The sequence below is a fragment of the Pyricularia pennisetigena genome, chromosome 5, assembly GCF_004337985.1.
Source record: "Pyricularia pennisetigena strain Br36 chromosome 5, whole genome shotgun sequence".
In the NCBI taxonomy this organism is placed as follows: domain Eukaryota; kingdom Fungi; phylum Ascomycota; class Sordariomycetes; order Magnaporthales; family Pyriculariaceae; genus Pyricularia; species Pyricularia pennisetigena.
The window spans coordinates 3,483,328-3,501,006 of NC_043743.1; the positions used below are offsets into that span (position 1 = coordinate 3,483,328).

A 17,679-nucleotide genomic window follows, 5' to 3' on the forward strand; every position below is an offset into this window, starting at 1 on the left:
GCACATCTCTTCGCGGGCAGTGTGCCCCTTTCCTTGTCCAGCATCAACCGGGTTCCCGGACCAAAGTGGGTCCAATATTTGGAGTTTTGAGTTCGGCTTCGGAGCCGGCGCCGGTATTGTCGAATATAATCCGAGAACGCTCAATGGTCACGAGAGATGCAATTCATAACGTAAGGTCATGATATAACCGAGGCTGTGATGCTTTGGACACCTGAGAATGAGCACACCGAGCCCGTCTGGACCTTCTTGCCATGTTTCCAACGCAGGGTTGTGTCCGCGAAATCCCGACTCGACAAGTGATGCCTCCCCACCAAAAACGGTCCACCAACCGTACAGCAGACATAACATCATTGAGCCATGTGGGGCATTGTTACGGGCCTCTTACATCATTGTTGAGATGCAAAGTACTGAAGCTGTCATGCTAGCAGTTCATCATGATGCTGCCGGCAGCAGGTCAATTGAAGTGGAATCGGAGTGCTAGAGTGCGTAGGTAATGAAGTCAACAATTGCAAACTGCCATTCAGCATCGTGGGCCTAGTGGAATGGGTTTGACGGACAATTGACGTTGGTTGGGCCCCTGGCAACATGGAGCATCTACGTAACGCCTATCTCAGCTACTCCTGCCACTGCCACCGGCAGACCCCGCAATTCGAAGCAAGCTTCAGCAGAAAATTGACCCCTCCATGCCTGCTTCTTCCGGACGGGTCTCCATCACGTTCCTATTTGTTCTGTCATAATCCGGCCTGAAAAAGTACTTCACCTTCTTCACCATTCATTCAAACATTGAAAGCAAATCCTTTGATTTTATCGTGATACCCTCAGAAGCTCTCGCATATCCTCCTTAACTCCAACTCAACGCATACCACCTCCTTCAGAACGACCAAGATGGGTATCTTCAGCGACCTCGGTCTCAAGCCTGGCGTCCTCTACGGCGAGGACGTCTACAAGCTGTTTGAGCACGCCAAGAAGAACGTCTACGCCATTCCCGCCATCAACGTGACCTCGTCGTCCACCATGTGAGTTCCTCCCTCGCCTCTCGTCGCTACCGAAGGCCTCAATCGCGATCGTGGGAGCAGGTTGTTGATGTTTTTTGTGTCCTGTATTCAGTGTCGCCTCCCTCGAGGCCGCCCGCGACTCCAAGTCTCCCATCATCCTGCAAATGTCACAAGGTGGTGCCGCCTACTTCGCCGGCAAGGGTGTTTCCAACACCAACCAGGAGGCCTCGATCGCTGGTGCAGTTGCCGCCGCCCACTTCATCCGCTCGATTGCTCCCATCTACGGCGTCCCGGTCGTCCTGCACACCGACCACTGCGCCAAGAAACTCCTCCCGTGGCTCGACGGCATGCTCGATGCCGACGAGGCTTTCTTCAAGGAGAACGGTATCCCTCTGTTCAGCTCGCACATGATCGACCTGTCGGAGGAGCCCCGTGACTGGAACATCGAGACAACTGCCAAGTACCTCAAGCGTGCTGCCCCCATGAAGCAGTGGCTCGAGATGGAGATCGGCCTGACCGGTGGTGAGGAGGATGTAAGTGTATATCTGGCCAGCTTTGCTGGTCACTCGTCTCTAGCGAACTGGCGGTAAAGTATGTGTAGTTGTCTGGTAAAGCACCGCGAAGCTAACTCAACTTGTCGCCGCCAATAGGGTGTCAACAACGAGGATGTCGACAACAACTCTCTCTACACCCAGCCCGAGGACATCCTTGCTATCCACCAGGCTCTGAGCCCCATCTCCAAGTACTTCTCCATCGCCGCAGGCTTCGGCAACGTCCACGGAGTGTACAAGCCCGGCAACGTGCGTCTTCACCCTGAGCTGCTTGACAAGCACCAGAAGTACGTCATTGAGAAGCTCGGCTGCAAGGAGGAGAAGCCTAGTAAGTTCCATTCAGCCCAATCCTCCATGAACATTTTGATCAAAAAGCTTACCAGACTTCCAGTCTTCTTTGTCTTCCACGGTGGCTCCGGCTCCGGAGACGCCGAGTTCCAGGAGGCCATCAGCTACGGTGTCGTCAAGGTCAACCTCGACACTGACCTTCAGTGGGCCTACCTGTGCGGTATCCGTGACTATGTCACCAGCAAGATCGAGTACCTTAACTCCCAGGTCGGCAACCCTGATGGTGAAGATAAGCCCAACAAGAAGTACTACGACCCCCGCGTCTGGGTTCGTGAGGGTGAGAAGACCATGAAGGCCCGCGTCCAGCAGGCTCTGAAGGTCTTCAACACCGAGAACACCATCTAAGTTCCCAAGAAACCTATGAATTGATGCTCGTAATGATGGATTTGTCTCGCGACACAGGCTTGTTTCTTTGGAATGTTGCCAGTTTCGCATGTATTTTCAAGGGATCTCTGGATTGACTAGGAATGGTTCGGTGTGTGGCGCAAAAGAGAAAGTGGGTCTTGCGGCGGGTGTCGCTGGTTAAACAGCCTTAAATAGGTCGTAAATTTAGACCTCTGATGAAAGATCAATCAATAAAAATAAAAAAAATTATAATCGATTGTTTTGTTGAATCACTTGAGTTCTGATTCGTTGTTGATCATTTCAGTCCTCAGATGTCCAGAAATTGACAGTCTATATTAATGTATCGGGACTGGCGACAGCACCATGAAGTAGAAAGCAACCTACAGCAGGCGGCGTTAAAAGAACCACTGCTCATATATCCTGGGACGACCGTCTTCTAACACAGCCTCGGCATCTTGTCGGTCGATGGAATCCATCGGAACACTCCTTTGATGTTGGGCCAGAGGATGTTCGTTGCATTGTTGTGTCTGCCCGAGCATCTCGACATATTCGCATCATGTGATTGCCTGGCGGCAGGAGGAGTCCACTGGAAAACTGAACCCCTACAGTAGAACACCCATCCTCAGAAAGCTGAAGTGTTCTTGTTGCCTGGAGGGACCAGCGTAAAATCAAGGTATCACCATGGGTACCTGACAGTGTCAAGGGTAGCAGAGAACTTTGTTTTGCAGATTCATGGGGAAAAGTGAGAGGTTCTGATTCAGTTCCTTGCATTAGTCTCAACAAGCCACTAACGGCTGCACCCTGTTGAGTTAATGTTTTCGACTTAGTGTTCCCGGGCTTGAGGCGTTTGTCCGGAATAGAGATCTGCTAAATCGGAGCTTATTCTGGGGCAGGGGCCGGGCCCCTTGTGGTAGGTGGCCTACCTCCAGGAAAGTCATCTCAAGCGAGTTCACCCTCACGGCTTGTGTGAGACTGTGAGTTATGAGCGAGGCTGGCTTCAGATGGCTCTGCAGTTATCCGAATGTTAGCATGTTCAAAGCCTGCGCTGGCGAAATGGAACGGGGTCGAGGGATGCGAAATCAATTGAATGCACAGCTCGATAAAAGGGCTAACAGGGAAGGTTTCATGTGATGAGAGCAATCCGAGAAGGGGGCGCATGGGTTAGACCATATGGACAATGATAGATGTCAAGAGGTACCTTACGGAGAAGAAGAACCAGAGCAAGGTAAAACGAGAAGAAGAATCGAATGGTAAAGTTGACAATGGAGAAATTTCAACTAACAGAATTGCTGGCGCGCTCGAGCAAGTCCAAGGCCGACGCAAGACGTGAAATATCTCGAGGAGATTGTTTTAATCAATTGAGATCGAGGGCCTCGAACACCATTGAGCTGGTCACTGCGGCGTCGCGGCGAATAGGCTTTTGGGGCATAAAATCAGCCTTTTTCTCGATTCTGAGGTGCCTCGAGCGCTAAAAGGCAGATTTACAACTTATAATAGCAGTGACTGAAAGTGATTTTGGCCGAGGTATCTGGTGACAAGATCTTGATGGGCTATCAGCAGTCCATGCCTAAGATTGGGAATCCAACCTCGAAGCCGTCGTCGTCTGGATCTCGACAGGGTTTGAATTTCGTGGGCTTCAAGAAAGAATCAAAATATCGTCTATATATGAAACAAGAAGGTAAAGCCCGCTTGGTCGAGGAAGACGGTGAAAGCTTGTCGTTGACGTGGTGAAGCTTCAAGTTCCGACAAGCCAGTGTGGCGTTTGTTTGGTCAGAGACTCAGAGTCCCCCCGTCACCAACAATAACGATGCAATCGGGAAAAAAATAACGCGTTTTTGTGGCCCACAAACCCTCGTCACAGGATAAATGTTTGCTGACGTGTAGGGTGTATGTAGCAGACGGCCTGGCTTGGTTTACAGGAGGGGCAAGAAGGAGGATTGGTGGCACGAATCCAGGCGAGTGGGCCTTTTTCAGTCCATCGAACAACCGGACTGGATTTCCATCAAGTCCTGCCTTCCAAAAACATCCAAGCTCAGAGTCCGTCATGACTGTGCCCGGCTGGTGCGCCTCTGTGGCTGGAGGGACTGGAGTTCCTCGTTATCCTCGGCACCAGGCCCTTTCGGCATTGGATGCCTTCTGTGCTCTGCTCAAAAGTTGTTCACATTGTCTTTTTGAATTTCTTCCTTTTTTTTTCTGTAGCTTATATCAAGGCAGTCGCAATATTCACAGTTTGATAACACAAGTGTATTGTTGCCAGTTCGTGTTTTCAAACATGATCTAGTAGGACCTACCTCCCCTTGCTTCTCAAGAGGTAATTAATATTTAAAAAGGGTCCCCCTAGACATTGCCCGTTTGAAGACCCAGTGTTTCCGTGGAGAAGCCAGAGATGCTTCTGGAGGTACAACTAATACTCCTCTATAATGTCCTTCCGGCTGCAAAACTCTGTTTCAACTTGATAACTCATCAACAGAGCGATATATGCTTTGCTTCCAGTTTTCTTGAAAGTGCCAATTTGTTTTTATTTTTGAGCTAGAAATGCTTGTGTTTTCTAGAGCTAGTGTCAAGTGAGCCTGGCGTAATCCAGTTCTGCAAGCCAAAAATATAGCCTTCTCATGCCAATCCAGAGTCCCGTATGGGTGCTGCACCTCCAAATTCCATCGTAATCAAGGGAATGTCGTGGCCCAAGTAGCGCTTTTTTTTCCAAATTCAAACATTGCTTTTCCATTCATCGGACGAAACATAAAAGGATTGTAATTGCTTTTTGTTTTGTTCTTTTTTCTAGCCGCGCCCTGAACAGGCCTCAAGCCAACTCGAGCGGGACTCGCTCAACATCTTGAGACATTTCAAGGCATGGGACTTCCTGAGAGGATCAGGAGCCTTGCCCACACCTCAAATACGGGTCACAGTCAAAGTAGCTGTTTCTACACTTGTCGAGACCACGGTGGTGATCGTCGGCGACGACGTGATAGTGCCTGTCGAGACTGTCAAGGTGGTGGTGGTGGTGGGATCCAGGGTGGTCGTGCTCCCAGTGACGCCCATGCACGCGCAAGCAGAAATGTAAGCCGAAGGGTTACAGATGATCGCGTAGGCCGGAAGAACACTCGGGGTTACGGTGGCGCGGCGGACCAGACGTCCCGGCTGTCCAAGGGTGGTTATGGCCGTGGCCGTGGTCAATGTCGTAGTCGAAAAGGTCGTAGGAATGGTGGTGGTGACGGAAGTGGAGGTTGACGAAATTTCAGTTCTATGTTTTGATTTTTCATGTTAGTTCACCGCTCGAATAGGCCACCGACAACCCATTCGGCAGGTTGGTAGGTGGTAAATCTTGTAGGAACCTACACTGTCGACTGGACGGTGGTCAGCAAGAAGCTGGAGCAGTCGGCGCTTCTCTCGGCCATGGGCGGGGTGTTGCCGGGACCCGCGACCACGATGCCACAAACGGAGAATCCGCAAGGGAACAGCCCAGGAAGAAACTGAGCGCTGGCGGCGTGCGACGACGACAGCGCAAAGAGAGAGGCGAGAATGGCGAACTGCATCTTGAACGAGAAGTTTGAAGTTGGGATTTTCTTTTTGGTTTGAACTGAATATGTAGCTCTAGTAAGAGGACTCTGGATCTGGCACGCTGGCTGATACAAACGGGAGATTGGGAGACTTGGACTGGGTTGGCAAGATCATTTTATATTCCTCTTCAAATAGCCCGGATCTATACTGAAGTTCTTTTGTTGCCAGCTTAGTGATCATCAGTTTCAACCCGATGCCTTCAAGATGCCATGAGTGCAAACTCGTGGCAATACGCACCGAGCCATTTCTCGCGAGGGATTAGCATTCGACAGCTTGTAGCCCCGCTGAGATGCACTGCAAATACTGATCATGATAATTGTTGACTATGTTTGCCTTATATTCTAGATAGTGTCTTGCTTCTAGTGCGAGCCAGAGCAACGGGAGGCGTGGGTGCCAGCTTCTAGTTTCTCGGCAATAAAACAAGCTAAGATTCTAGCAGCGCTTCGGATGTCGTCATGTATCTAATTATAAGTGCGTTGACGACCTCAACCTGATCCACGCTATTATCCTAAGCTAAATGCGTGGAGGCATGTCTCGTTCAGCTCAGAACAAGCCTTGAAGCAACACGTCTCCACATGCTCCGAGTTGTTTCCAATGCAGCCTTAGGGAAAGAAGGCCAAGGCTCTTCCCTTCTCGGAGCATGTTCCACTTGCAGCTTGCTGCCTTAAGTCCTAAAACCCGGGAGGAGCTTATCTGCTCCGCGTGGCTCAAGTGAAGACCTTCAGCCGCACATGGCTGCCACGCTGTACTAGCCCGACACACTAAACTATCCACACTTTGCTATCGTGTGCTTTCTGAAGCTCTACCAGGTCTTGAACACTAGAACCAGATGCGATCACCCTGCCTCTATCGTGTCTTGTGGACTTGTGCGAAGGGCGGATCGATCGGATCGATCACAGTAAATCACATTCGGATAAGACTGCGCAGACCTAATCATTCTTCATGTAGACGAGAGATTTATGGGCTCATGGCGTTCCTTCTTCCCCGGCATCACTTGGTTGTTCGCTTGGATTTCCGACTAACAGGTATACGCCATGCGGGCAGCTCTGGTATTATGAAGCCGCATCCAACTTGTGCGTCAGTTTCACGCCTTGCCAGGTCCCAAGGAGCCGTGCAAAATTCAAACGTAATTTCGGTCTTTGTGGAGATGGCTGAGCTCTACTTGTAAGTGATTACAAATAAGGATGCCCCTGGTTCCATAGTGAGTTCAAACGGTGATGCTGTGCGTGGATCAACTGAGTTAAAACGCATTAGAGCCTAGTCTGAATAGTTAGTCTTGGTAATTTAGAACTAAGCCCAGAAATAGTCTAGTCCTAGCCCAGTCAAAATCCCCTCGGGTAATATCCATAATCCATTCGGGGACTAAATCGGCAATCTTGAGCTTTGTAGCATCGTATGCGAGTGGAATCTCTAGAGTCTAGACTAATTTCTCGTGCGTCGATGCTAAGTAGATTGGATCTCATGTCCTGACAGAAGTGAGCGTCTGCCTACATTGACTTGTGCAGGTACGCTTGTATAGTTTGACCGGCTGTATCGATAACATGATGGGAACTAAACCTTTACGGAAACCCGCGTTCAGTGAGTGCCTAAATACCTAGGACAGATCTAAGACTAAGAGGCAGTTCAGGGGGCGATGAAGGCGGAATACAGTAAGACAGCCCCGCCCGAGTCCAAGTCTCACCAATCATCAACCTCAAAGATGCACAGCCGATTCCATCCCCGGCGGTAATATTTATGTTGTCAGCGACTTTTGAGGAAATTTACGGGTCCCCACCCTTGCCCAGTGAAGCATCTTCTCCAATTCTAGAACTCCCTGCCAGGCAGCGGCCCGCCAGCCCACATCGGCTGCTGTGTGGTGCCCTGCTGACTGTCGACTTACTGCAACAACCACCGAATCGGGAACATCAACCTGAGCCTTGTACTTGGCGCTCACTATTTGCGACAAAATGACCCGAGTTTTTGTATTGCTGCAAAACTTAAGTACTTGGCGATGCCCTCTTGGATTGCCATGAACAACAATGATTTCTCTACGAAATAGCAAGCCTCGATTTTGTTGGAAGGCATCGCAACACCAAAACGCAAAGAACTTGGCACGTTTTCCCATCACGTTCAGTTTTGGAGTGCACCGCGTTTCTTGATGAGCCCTGACCCCTTTGTGGTTTGAGAATAGCTAATTACTGCTAGTCTAGTCTAGACAGAGAATATAACGTAAAGTTCTAGGAACAGTCACGATGAGGGCCTATGTCCTTCTGGCATCCATTCTGGCCATCCGCCAAGTTGGCGCCGATGCTTGTGTACGTTCAAGACAACTCGGTCGTTCAATTTATTCACTTTGATTGGTGGGCAGATGACAGTAAAGCTGATGCAGTATTTTCATTACAGGCACATGATGGCTGCTTCAAGCAGATGCTGGAGAAGGCCGACACGGCCACACCACTGTGCGCAAAGCTCGTCCCCGGGAATTTTCGAGACCCCGTTCAGATCCCGGCCGAGCTGGCAGGCTGCGGAGAGAACTTGGAAATCGTGAGGTTGGCCTGCTTGTGCCTGACGAACCGCAAGATTCAATCCAGGAGCACCAACTCCACGTCCAGCAGCTCCACGGCTAGTTCGAGTGCAGCCAACACAACTCCAGCGTCTACGATCACTAGCACAACTACGACCTCCCAAACTCAGTCCCAAAGCTCTTCGTCAAGCTCGAGCTCTTTACAAACACCAACGTCTACTCCCAGCTCGATCACCACCAGCACAGGCACAACATCCTCTAGCTTTACTTCTAGCACTCCACCTAGCTCTCCGCCCATCCTGCCAGTATCTGTAACAACAAGCTCCACTACGACCCCGGCATCTGTATCGGCTACTACAACTTCCAGCTCATCGTCTACTTCAACATCAACCTCAACTTCGTCTTTATCAACGTCGACCACAGCGTCAGAAACCAGATCTACCAGCAGCTTCGGGACGACCTCAACAACAACAGCTGCTCCGCAAACAACAAACGGACCGAGCGCCTCAACGCACTGGATCACCTCCACAATCGTCAGGACAGAGTATTTGACCATGACTTTGTGTCCCAGGGAAAGCCCGGCTTGTCCCTACGGATCACGGTCTGTGTCTGTTATTACCAAGGAGGTGCCGATAACAACTACAATCATTCCGGTCACTGATGGCGGTAGCACAACCTCAACAAGCTCTCAAACAACCACAGCCACACCGACTTCTGGCTCATCTTCAAGCACCTCCTCCACTTCTTCAAGCACATCTACCTCTTCCAGCAGCAGCTCCAGCTCATCTTCGACAACCACCTCTTCTTCTTCTTCTTCCACAATGACCTATTCAATGACAACCACCTCCTCAGCTAGCATCTCCTCAACTACCTCAACCATCTTCACCACACAAATCAGCACGACCACTATATGTCCTTCAAACAAGATGGACTGTTCTTCAATTGAAAAAAAGACCATGACAGTCACATCAACGTACGCTGTCGGGACCAACATCGCACCCATCACCAGCACGTGAGTTCTTTTGTGAAGCCCCATCTGGCCTGTCTACAAATCTTATACATTCTTCACCAATACTTCCTCTCGGACTCACGTTTATTCGATGCTTAACCCCGGATTTCTTTTGCATCTGGCCGTGTCTGCCTTATCTAACGCAATATTTGCCAGATCCACTACGAATGCTCCCTCCTCCAGCTCTACCTCGTCCGCTTCAGTGTCGTCTAGCACCTCTACGATCTACACAACAAGAGCAACCACCATAGTTGCCTGCCCAACAACAAAGGAGGACTGTTCATGGGACGAGAGAAAGCCCACGGTAGTGACCACCACAGCTGCAATCTCTACCACAGTCGTCCCGGCAACGACCAGCGCTCCGCCGGAACCCACGACCTCGACGGGAACCGCCAGTGGCACCACCACCTCGTCTCCTCAGCCTACGATCACTAGCAGTACTTCAACGATATACTCGACTTCGGTGAGCAAGATAACCATCTGTCCTTCAAGCCAGTCGAGCTGTTCCGATTGGCAGCAGACCACGAGCTCCTTGACCACATCGTACGCCGTCAGCACTACTGTCGTACAAGTGACCAAGGGTGATGCAGTACATCACGACCCTACAGCGACTACGTTTACGATGAGCCCCTCAGCGACACCGACGGCGTCTAATGGCGACAACGGCAACACCCCTAACAACAATAACAACAGTAACGGTGACGGTATCAAGAGCCCAGACAATAAGAATGCTTCTGCGAGAGTCATCGTCAACGTCGGCGTCGCAGTTGGCATCGTCCTGGCTACGACATTGTTTCTGGTGACTTCGACCTGCTTATCCTTTATATTAGCATGCTAAGTCCTTCTTTTTTTTATTTATTCATGTTTCCCCATTTTCCCCTTTCTTTTGATCCCGCTTTTTTTACGTTTTGTCATTTTCTTTTTTTTTCATTGTATGTATTCATTTCTTTTTATGATACCCCCAGGGCCTTCTGGGCTTGCTTTCTCTATAGCGTGCAGTTTCAACAGCTTGGCTATGGCCCTTGCAAGACGTTCATGGTTTATGGTTTGAAGGCGTTCATGATTGGCTATGTTTTCTTGGTAGTCTTGGACTTTTTTTACAGGCATTACACAAGCAATAGCAGCTGCTACCTTTTCATATTTTTCCTTGTCTTCTGTTAATTTTCTTCAAGTTGATCAGTGACGTTAGCTTTTCTCGGAAGTACGGGTACCTGTATTCTTTGGCTATCACTAACAACAGATCATGTTTAATGCCAGCGAAACTGACCCAGATATACAATTCACTTGGAGAATACAAAAAAGGCACATGGTTTGAGTCTCTGGACCAACTATACTGATATCTACACTGCATCCTAAAAGAACTTGCCCTTCCATGCATCCGCCACTGCCTTTGCAACCAACTTGTGTATCTCGATGGCAGGGTGGTAGTCATTGAACCACAAACACGACTTGCCTCCCTCGGCTGTCCCAGGGGCACCGTAACAAGAAGCATCGGGCGCTCCATAAGAGGTCGGATCGTCGAGCGGGATGTTGAACGCCGGCACCGAGTCAACTATGCGGACATCCGCATCGTCATGCGAGGTCTGCCAGACGGCCAGCTGCGAGCTTATACTGGTCCTGTAGTACTCGAGCATGGGCACAAGCGTCGCAGACGAGTTGTAGTAAATCATCAGGGGTGATCTCTCAGTGGCTGCGATTTCGTTTGGTGGCAAGTGTTAGCGGGCAGCAAATAAACAATAAATTTCCTCCGTGGCCAAGTCCCACCTCCTCCCCCACTAAGAAAAAAGAAACTCACGTGGAACGGTCAAGAGATAAAAGTTGCGAGCGCCAGCCTCGTACAGCGCGTCCAGGCCGTCAAAATACCTCACGGTCACCGCATCCACCACACCCGTCGCGTTGGCCCACCAGTGCGAGGCGCCGACGTCGTTGACGCCCATCCAGACCCCAAACAGCGTATCCTCGGCCTTCCAATCGGCCCAGCCGTCGGGCCTCGGCCTCGCGCCCAGCGTCGCCTCGAACACGGCGACCTGGTCGACGAAGCTGCGCACCGTGGGCGCGTAGGGCGCCACGACGGCCGAGTCGGTCGTGGCCCCGCCGTCGGCAAAGTTGTACGACAGCACGGGGGCGGCTCCGCCGCTGCCCACGGTCTTCCCCGCCAGCTGGCCCACGTAGTTGAGCCCGCCGCTGGAGGTCCAGCCCGGCAGCGCCGGGTTGCCGAGCGGGTTCGACGCCGTGGGCTTGCCCAGCGACGCGTCGAAGCCCGTCTGCGAGTACGAGTCGCCAAAGGTCACGAGGTACTGCGGCGATGGGCAGGGCGCGGCGGCTGCGCTGCCTGTGCTGGTCGCGAGGAAGGCGCTCAAGGCGAGGAAGGCGGCCTTTGACGGCATGATGGTGCGTGACGACCCGCGTCTGGCTGGTGAAACGGGCTTTGGGGGTTGTGCTATAAGCTGGCGCCATGCCCGAGAGCGGGTCGTGAAAGTACCCATGGCTGGGAGTACGCAGGTGGTTTTATGTATATATGGCTCCCTCATGCAAAGCGGGCCCCTCACGTTGGTGGAAAAAATAAAAAAAGGTCACATTTTAGCCGGAAGGGGCCGCATCTGCCCTTGTTAAGGGGCAACTTGCCTTTTGTTTTTCCTCCAACTGCTCTTATGACACGCACATAGGTAGCAAATATGCACAACTATCACGCCCGAGGAGCGTCTAAATCTGCAAAACACAAAGGCTAAGTTGGATAAACATGACGAGGCCGATCATGCCCAACTATGCGTCCCGCAAAAAAAAAAAAAAAAAAAAGAACAAAGAAACGGGCCTTGAAATGCCATTCTACATACTCACCAGGGGTCGAGCTCGGAGGCTGGCTCATCCGTCATTTCCCGGTTGGGGAATTTTTATAGCACCATTGTTATGTACGCTACGGCCCGTCTTTGATTATTGCCGCAGACAATGTTACGCTAATTCGAGGACCCTATTGTTTTTGTTCTTTTTGGAGAAAATGTCTCCAAATCGACCAAATATATTTACGAGGCATTCAGGGTCTATGGACCAGAGACAAAGAAATCTGACTGGGGAACTAGTCCAGTCCTGGAAAGTCTATAAGCAGAGCCGTGACGACGAGCCCTAATGAAGCCGTCGTCAACAGCAGTAATATTCCAACTATGCTAGCCTATTTTATGCCAAACCCTCCATCCGACAGCCTATCAAGGGAATGTCAAGCATAGCAGAGAATGTTCAGACATCCTATTCAACCTCCTCCTTACTATCCAATGATGAGCCCGAATTGGTTGCAGCAGGAGCCCTCCTAGAAGAGACATCCTCCCAGCCCACGCCGCCATCGGCCTCGGCAAATTCAGCGGGCCAGTCTCGTGGGCTTGCGTCGGGATTCTCATGCTGCACCGCAGTCAGAGCCTCCTTACACACACTATAAACGGGATCTTGGCGCAGCTTTCGTCGCTTCTCAATCTCCCCGAGCTCCCGACGACTCTCGGCCATGATGGCCTCAATCTTGGCCGCCGCCTCGGCGGCGTGATCCTTGGCCTGGTGCTCATCGATCACAACCTGCAGCTTCGCCATCTTAGTCTCGAGCTCTCCGAGCTCCTTGCCGGTGGCGGCCAGCTTCTCGACGCACCTGTCGTTCCACATCTTTGCGTCGCCGGGCAGCTTGGCGAAGGCCATCTCCGCCAGGGTCAGCGTGTCCGTCGCCGTCTGGAGCAGATCCATGGTGTCCTGCATGCTGGCCAGGTGCGAGCGCCAGAGCACGTGGAGCGCCAGGAGCCTGTCGGGCTCCATCTTCTCGTGCTCGTGGGCGGCCTGGGCCTCCTTGAGGATCTTGGTGATCCTTTCCCCCTCTATGGCTTGCTGGTCTGCGACCTCGTGCAGGCCGGCGACGTGGGAAATCATCTTGCGTCTCTTAACCATGACTTTGATGCAGGCCGCTCGGATAAAGTCGAATAATTCATCCAAGTTAGCCTGCGATGATTTGTGCTCAGATGAGTTGCCGTTGGGTACTAGCGGCTGAGTAGATTCTAGACCTAAAGGGAAGGATGCCAAGTCAGCAAGGAACTTTCAGTATCATTTTTTTTTCTTTTTTTTCCAGTTTGTCACGAGAAACACAAAGCTCTCACCCGAGTCTCCCTTCGCCTTGGTTGGCAGCATCAGGTTTTTAAAGACCGTCTCAGCCAGTTGATCTATGAGGTTGTCTGGTTAGTAACAAACCCGCCAGACCCGAAATTCAGAGCTATGAACCCACCAGGCGCGCCTCGGCGACGCCGAGCATCTCAGTGCCTCCGTAATGAGAAAAAAAAAAAAAAAAAAAAATTAGGATCCACGTTACCTTTATCCAAGACATTGAAAGCGACCGCTTCCACATCCCCACTAAGACGGGTAGCGTCCTGGAAATCCTCCAACGCCCGTCTGCAAGCCTCATCACCAGCAACCAACTCCTTCAAGACCATGGACTGGAAACCCATGACCTTGAACAGCTTGTGCTTGGCCTCCGCATCCTCCTCGAGAGCTATAGCCTCTCCGATGCCAAAGAGCGCCCGCCACGCCACCAAGACGCGCGCGTCGGCCAGGCGCTCCACCGCAACATCCATCTTCTCGATGAGCTTGGCCGTGCTTTCCACCTCGATGCGGTCGTACGTCTCCTTGGAAATGCTGAACGGCAAGCCGCCGCCGCCGTGCTCGTCGTCGCGCAGCAGGATGCACGCCTTGAGCCCGAACCAAGGGCCCGAGTACACCGCGTGCGTCGACAGGAAGGGGTCCAGCGTGCGGAAGACCATCGTGCTGCCCGCCGTGGCCGGCTTGCCCCAGAACAGCGTCAGCTGCCATACCGGAGAGAAGGACGGCTCGGCGGCGCGCCGCTCCGCGTCGATCAGGTCGGATAGTTTCTTCAGGCGCGGCCAGGCCGTCGGCGGCTGTTGGCGGGCTAGCATCTCCAGCATGAGGTTCTCGTACGAGCATCGTAGGGGGACGGGGAACTCTTTCGCGACTACGCTGGCTGGCTTGGGGGGCTCGGAAGCGGTTGCTTTCTCGCTCGCGGGCGGTTTCGCCGATCCGTTTTTGGGTTTGGCATTGGAAGCTGTCAGAACGAGATGTACGGGTTAGATTTTCCCACTCTTTCTAGCTCAAGATAGTTATGTTGTGATGATATTCAAAATAATCACTTACACGAAGCCTTGGCCTTTTGCTTTAGCTTCCTTCGTCGACCCTTCACCTCTTCCTCAGATGGTCCGACTAGTGGCTGAGGAGGCTGCTGGCTGTTGTTGACCACGGGCTTGCTATCGCCCTTTCCGTCGTCGCTCTCGGCCACGTCGACAACTGTAACATTGCAGTCGCTGCAATGTTTGCGGGACGTAATCATGTTCAAGAACCGATAGAGAAAAGCAAGTTTATATCTACTGCGGTATATCATGAATGAATGGTTAAAAGTTGAGATGCAGGCGGTTGGGTGACATGACAAACGCCGTTTGCTCCCAAGGCACCCAGGCCAACGGAGTGCGTGATTTAGCAGTCCTTCAGTAAAAGGCCACTGGGAAGTCAGGACAGAGTGATGTTGGTCGTAAGATCCGAGTCCGGAGCCATTCAACTTTCTCTTTCTAGCAGTAAGTCTTGGGAAACTGCCATCCTGCTCCAGAGGAGGGCAGATGTATCAAGCCCAGAAAACTCCCTCCATTGGTGAGTTTTGCGCAAGAGAAACAGAGTATTATAGCATAGTATATATTCAAGTTATCCGACCCGTGCATGTTGTACATGTCAACAAACGAAAACAAAAATCCCATATTAATTGGTACCAGAAGAGAAACCCTTTAAATATCCCCCAAACGCCATGCAACGCTATGCTATGCAAACCTAGCAAACAACCAAACAAAATCAAATTTTCAAATATACAAACACAAGAAAAGGATTCCACATCAAAGTCAAGCAAACCGTCTCATTCAAGCCCCTCACGGCTGGGGAGGCTTAGGCGGCCTCCTGACCTCAAACGTGCCCGCCGAGGCGGACCTGCCAGACTGCTCCGGGACGGGCCGAGGCGGCCTGCGCACCTCAAATCCGCTTCCGCCACCGCCAGACGAACCCGTCGTCTTGGATCCTGTCAACTGGGCCCAGACGCTGACCCCCGCGCTCAAGCTCCGCAGGCCTTCCTGCCGGTTCGAAGACGACGAGTCCGCCGCGGCGGAAGAGGCCCAGTCGTTCTCGTTGGCGCCTTGGTAGGCAGGCGGTTGGCGGTAGTAGAGGTCGGCTTCGCGGAACGAGTAATCACCCCAGCGCGGCGCGAGGGCTGGCCGGGCGAGCGGCAAGGGGGGCTCCGACGCGTCGACGAGCGTCCCGTCCGATAATATCGACGCGGATGAGTGGCGACGGTTTCTGGAAGAGCCGCCGGCCGTCGGCAGGTTCAGAGTAGTGGCTTTCCTCAGCGGCCCTAGGGAGTCGCGTTCGCCTTCTGAAGACAGCTTGCTGCGGTCTATCGGGCTCGGGCTGTTGGGGCTATATGACGAATTGAGTGACGTCTGGGATGTTTTCGCCCGGGGTTCGCGGAAGAATCGGTCGCGGGTGCCGGGCCGGAGGGTCGACTGGCTGGCCGATCGATGGCTATCAAACGTCGTCCTTGAGCCTTTGCCTAATGAGGCGTGAGGACTATGGACTGAAGCCGGTGATACGAGATGCGGACTGTGGGCCAGGTTTCCATTGTGATCGGACCCGACGTCCAACTGGGATAGGTCGTTGAAGGCTGTGCTGCGTCTGCGGAGCCGATCGAGTCCGTAAACCTAAATGGGATCCTTGGTTAGTTACCTCGAGGGTTATAAAACAAGGTTTGATGGGGGATCGTAGCTTTGTGGGGTTAATCATACATGTTTTCCATCCACAGTCTTGAGGTTGGCACGGGCGAGACCTATCAAGCGGAGAATGGCTGGAATGGCGCAGCCCAAGACGAGAACGGTCGTATGGATGCCCAGGATGATGTATCCCACCGCGATCTTTGTCTGAAATTTGGCATCCAGCTGGCTTAAAAACACGACCGTGAGCATGACGACGCCGAAGCGGGCAAGACAGCTCCCCGCCGAGATAACCAGATCCTGAGTCGCAAAAGGCCTCAGAAACAAGGTGCTGATGAACATGACCATCTCTATCGCACCCAGCGTGGCGATCTGAGCAAGCGCAAACGACTGCAAGCCTCCAATGGTGATTCCCCTGATGAAGACTACTGCAAAGAACATCATGGTGAAGAGGTTAATCTCGCTGGCTTTGTCGCTCTTGGGCTTGGTCGGTTGACTCATGGCTCGGTCGCCGCTGTTTTCCCTTTGATGCAAAACCCGGTAACGGGTTTTCGCACCTCCAACCAGCAGATTACCCAACTGACTCCTGGGGGCTACCCTTGACATCCATATGAAGCAGATGACAACAGCCAAGATGAAGAGCGACGCCAGGACCAGGTGGTAGACGGGCAAGAATAGATTGCAGAGCTGGTATGCCGACAGGGCTACGATGGGCGCGAGGAAGTAGCTCAAAACGACCTTGACGACGTTCCATGCGGTACGGGTCGCACTGAGCTTGGTCGGTGGTGGAGGTTGGTTCGACGGCGTCGAGGTGAATTTCTCGCGAATCGTAGGCAATATTCGAGGTATTTGCAGGAGCAGCGCGGTTGCGAAGGCGACAATGACGGCCAAGATGACCATGTTCCACCAAATATCCATCCTCATCGGCCCTCCGGTGATCTGAGTGAGGAGCTCAAACCCGAACGTACCGCCGGAGAGAGTGCCATTCATCTCGTAGATGCCGTTCTTGATGTTAACGTATCCTTTACCGGCGCCGAGTGGGCCGACCGGGCTGAAGAGAGCCGCCCAGCTCAGTTGAGACGTGACTGGCTGGTAGAAAGGCGGATAGTGTACCGTCAGGGCTCCCATGAGGAAGATGAATTGCAGATACAGAAGGCAATCTCCAACCCCAGGCAGAATGGGCCGGGTGGCAGTCGAGTTTGTGTCGCGCGATGGCGAGATCCCATCAACCGAAGCCCACCGACGATGTAAAGAACCTGACGGCGGATGATCCATATCAGAGTAAAGAGTGGCCAAGACCCCAGATATCAGGACGAGGGTGAAGATGGCTATCGGACCTAACCTAAGTCCTATGATTGCGCCTCTTCCGAGGACAGGCATGACCTCAAAGTATGAACAATAAGACGCATTCACCCTATCCCCTTGCAGTGGGCCCATAGAAAGGTCTACAGCGAACGCGGGGAAGGGATCTAGCGGCCCTACATCGTAGTGGACGATAGAAGTTGAAATAACGCTAAAGCAGAAACGTTAGTCACCACGGCTGCAAGAGTATAAAGCCGTCTGGCAAAGGAAGTATCCTGGGAGAAACAAAAAA

At 52.2% G+C, this 17,679-nt stretch overlaps 7 protein-coding genes across 7 annotated transcripts in view; 3 read left to right on the forward strand and 4 right to left on the reverse strand.

Moving 5' to 3' along the window:
- Positions 1 to 876: 876 nt before the first annotated feature.
- PpBr36_08920 (uncharacterized protein) lies at positions 877 to 2,239 on the forward strand (the record flags this gene model as incomplete). The annotated part of the gene is made up of 4 exons (XM_029896045.1): positions 877 to 1,016; positions 1,108 to 1,528; positions 1,646 to 1,874; positions 1,938 to 2,239. Exons 1-4 carry the CDS (start codon positions 886 to 888, stop codon positions 2,237 to 2,239), a joined length of 1,083 nt encoding a protein of 360 aa, XP_029747506.1. The 5' UTR covers positions 877 to 885.
- A 2,889-nt stretch (positions 2,240 to 5,128) lies between these two features.
- PpBr36_08921 (uncharacterized protein) lies at positions 5,129 to 5,772 on the reverse strand (the record flags this gene model as incomplete). Its single annotated transcript, XM_029896046.1, has 2 exons — positions 5,129 to 5,480; positions 5,576 to 5,772. 2 exons carry the CDS (start codon positions 5,770 to 5,772, stop codon positions 5,129 to 5,131), a joined length of 549 nt encoding a protein of 182 aa, XP_029747505.1.
- Positions 5,773 to 8,028: 2,256 nt separating this feature from the next.
- On the forward strand, positions 8,029 to 9,156 carry PpBr36_08922 (uncharacterized protein; the record flags this gene model as incomplete). Its single annotated transcript, XM_029896047.1, has 4 exons — positions 8,029 to 8,091; positions 8,180 to 8,320; positions 8,623 to 8,901; positions 8,971 to 9,156. The coding sequence occupies 4 exons, from the start codon at positions 8,029 to 8,031 to the stop codon at positions 9,154 to 9,156; spliced, it is 669 nt and encodes a 222-aa protein (XP_029747508.1).
- A 100-nt stretch (positions 9,157 to 9,256) lies between these two features.
- PpBr36_08923 (uncharacterized protein) lies at positions 9,257 to 10,147 on the forward strand (the record flags this gene model as incomplete). Its single annotated transcript, XM_029896048.1, has 2 exons — positions 9,257 to 9,312; positions 9,466 to 10,147. 2 exons carry the CDS (start codon positions 9,257 to 9,259, stop codon positions 10,145 to 10,147), a joined length of 738 nt encoding a protein of 245 aa, XP_029747507.1.
- Positions 10,148 to 10,661: 514 nt separating this feature from the next.
- PpBr36_08924 (uncharacterized protein) lies at positions 10,662 to 11,696 on the reverse strand (the record flags this gene model as incomplete). Its single annotated transcript, XM_029896049.1, has 2 exons — positions 10,662 to 10,999; positions 11,105 to 11,696. The coding sequence occupies 2 exons, from the start codon at positions 11,694 to 11,696 to the stop codon at positions 10,662 to 10,664; spliced, it is 930 nt and encodes a 309-aa protein (XP_029747503.1).
- Positions 11,697 to 12,549: 853 nt separating this feature from the next.
- PpBr36_08925 (uncharacterized protein) lies at positions 12,550 to 14,671 on the reverse strand (the record flags this gene model as incomplete). Its single annotated transcript, XM_029896050.1, has 4 exons — positions 12,550 to 13,340; positions 13,434 to 13,496; positions 13,643 to 14,389; positions 14,479 to 14,671. 4 exons carry the CDS (start codon positions 14,669 to 14,671, stop codon positions 12,550 to 12,552), a joined length of 1,794 nt encoding a protein of 597 aa, XP_029747502.1.
- Positions 14,672 to 15,254: 583 nt separating this feature from the next.
- Positions 15,255 to 17,679, reverse strand: part of PpBr36_08926 (uncharacterized protein) — a gene marked incomplete at both ends in the record, with an annotated part of 2,928 nt that continues 503 nt past the window's right edge. Inside the window, 2 exons of the mRNA XM_029896051.1 lie at positions 15,255 to 16,076; positions 16,161 to 17,598. Of these exons, the coding sequence (XP_029747162.1) occupies positions 15,255 to 16,076; positions 16,161 to 17,598 (2,260 nt within the window). The remainder of the gene's footprint in view (positions 16,077 to 16,160; positions 17,599 to 17,679) is intronic.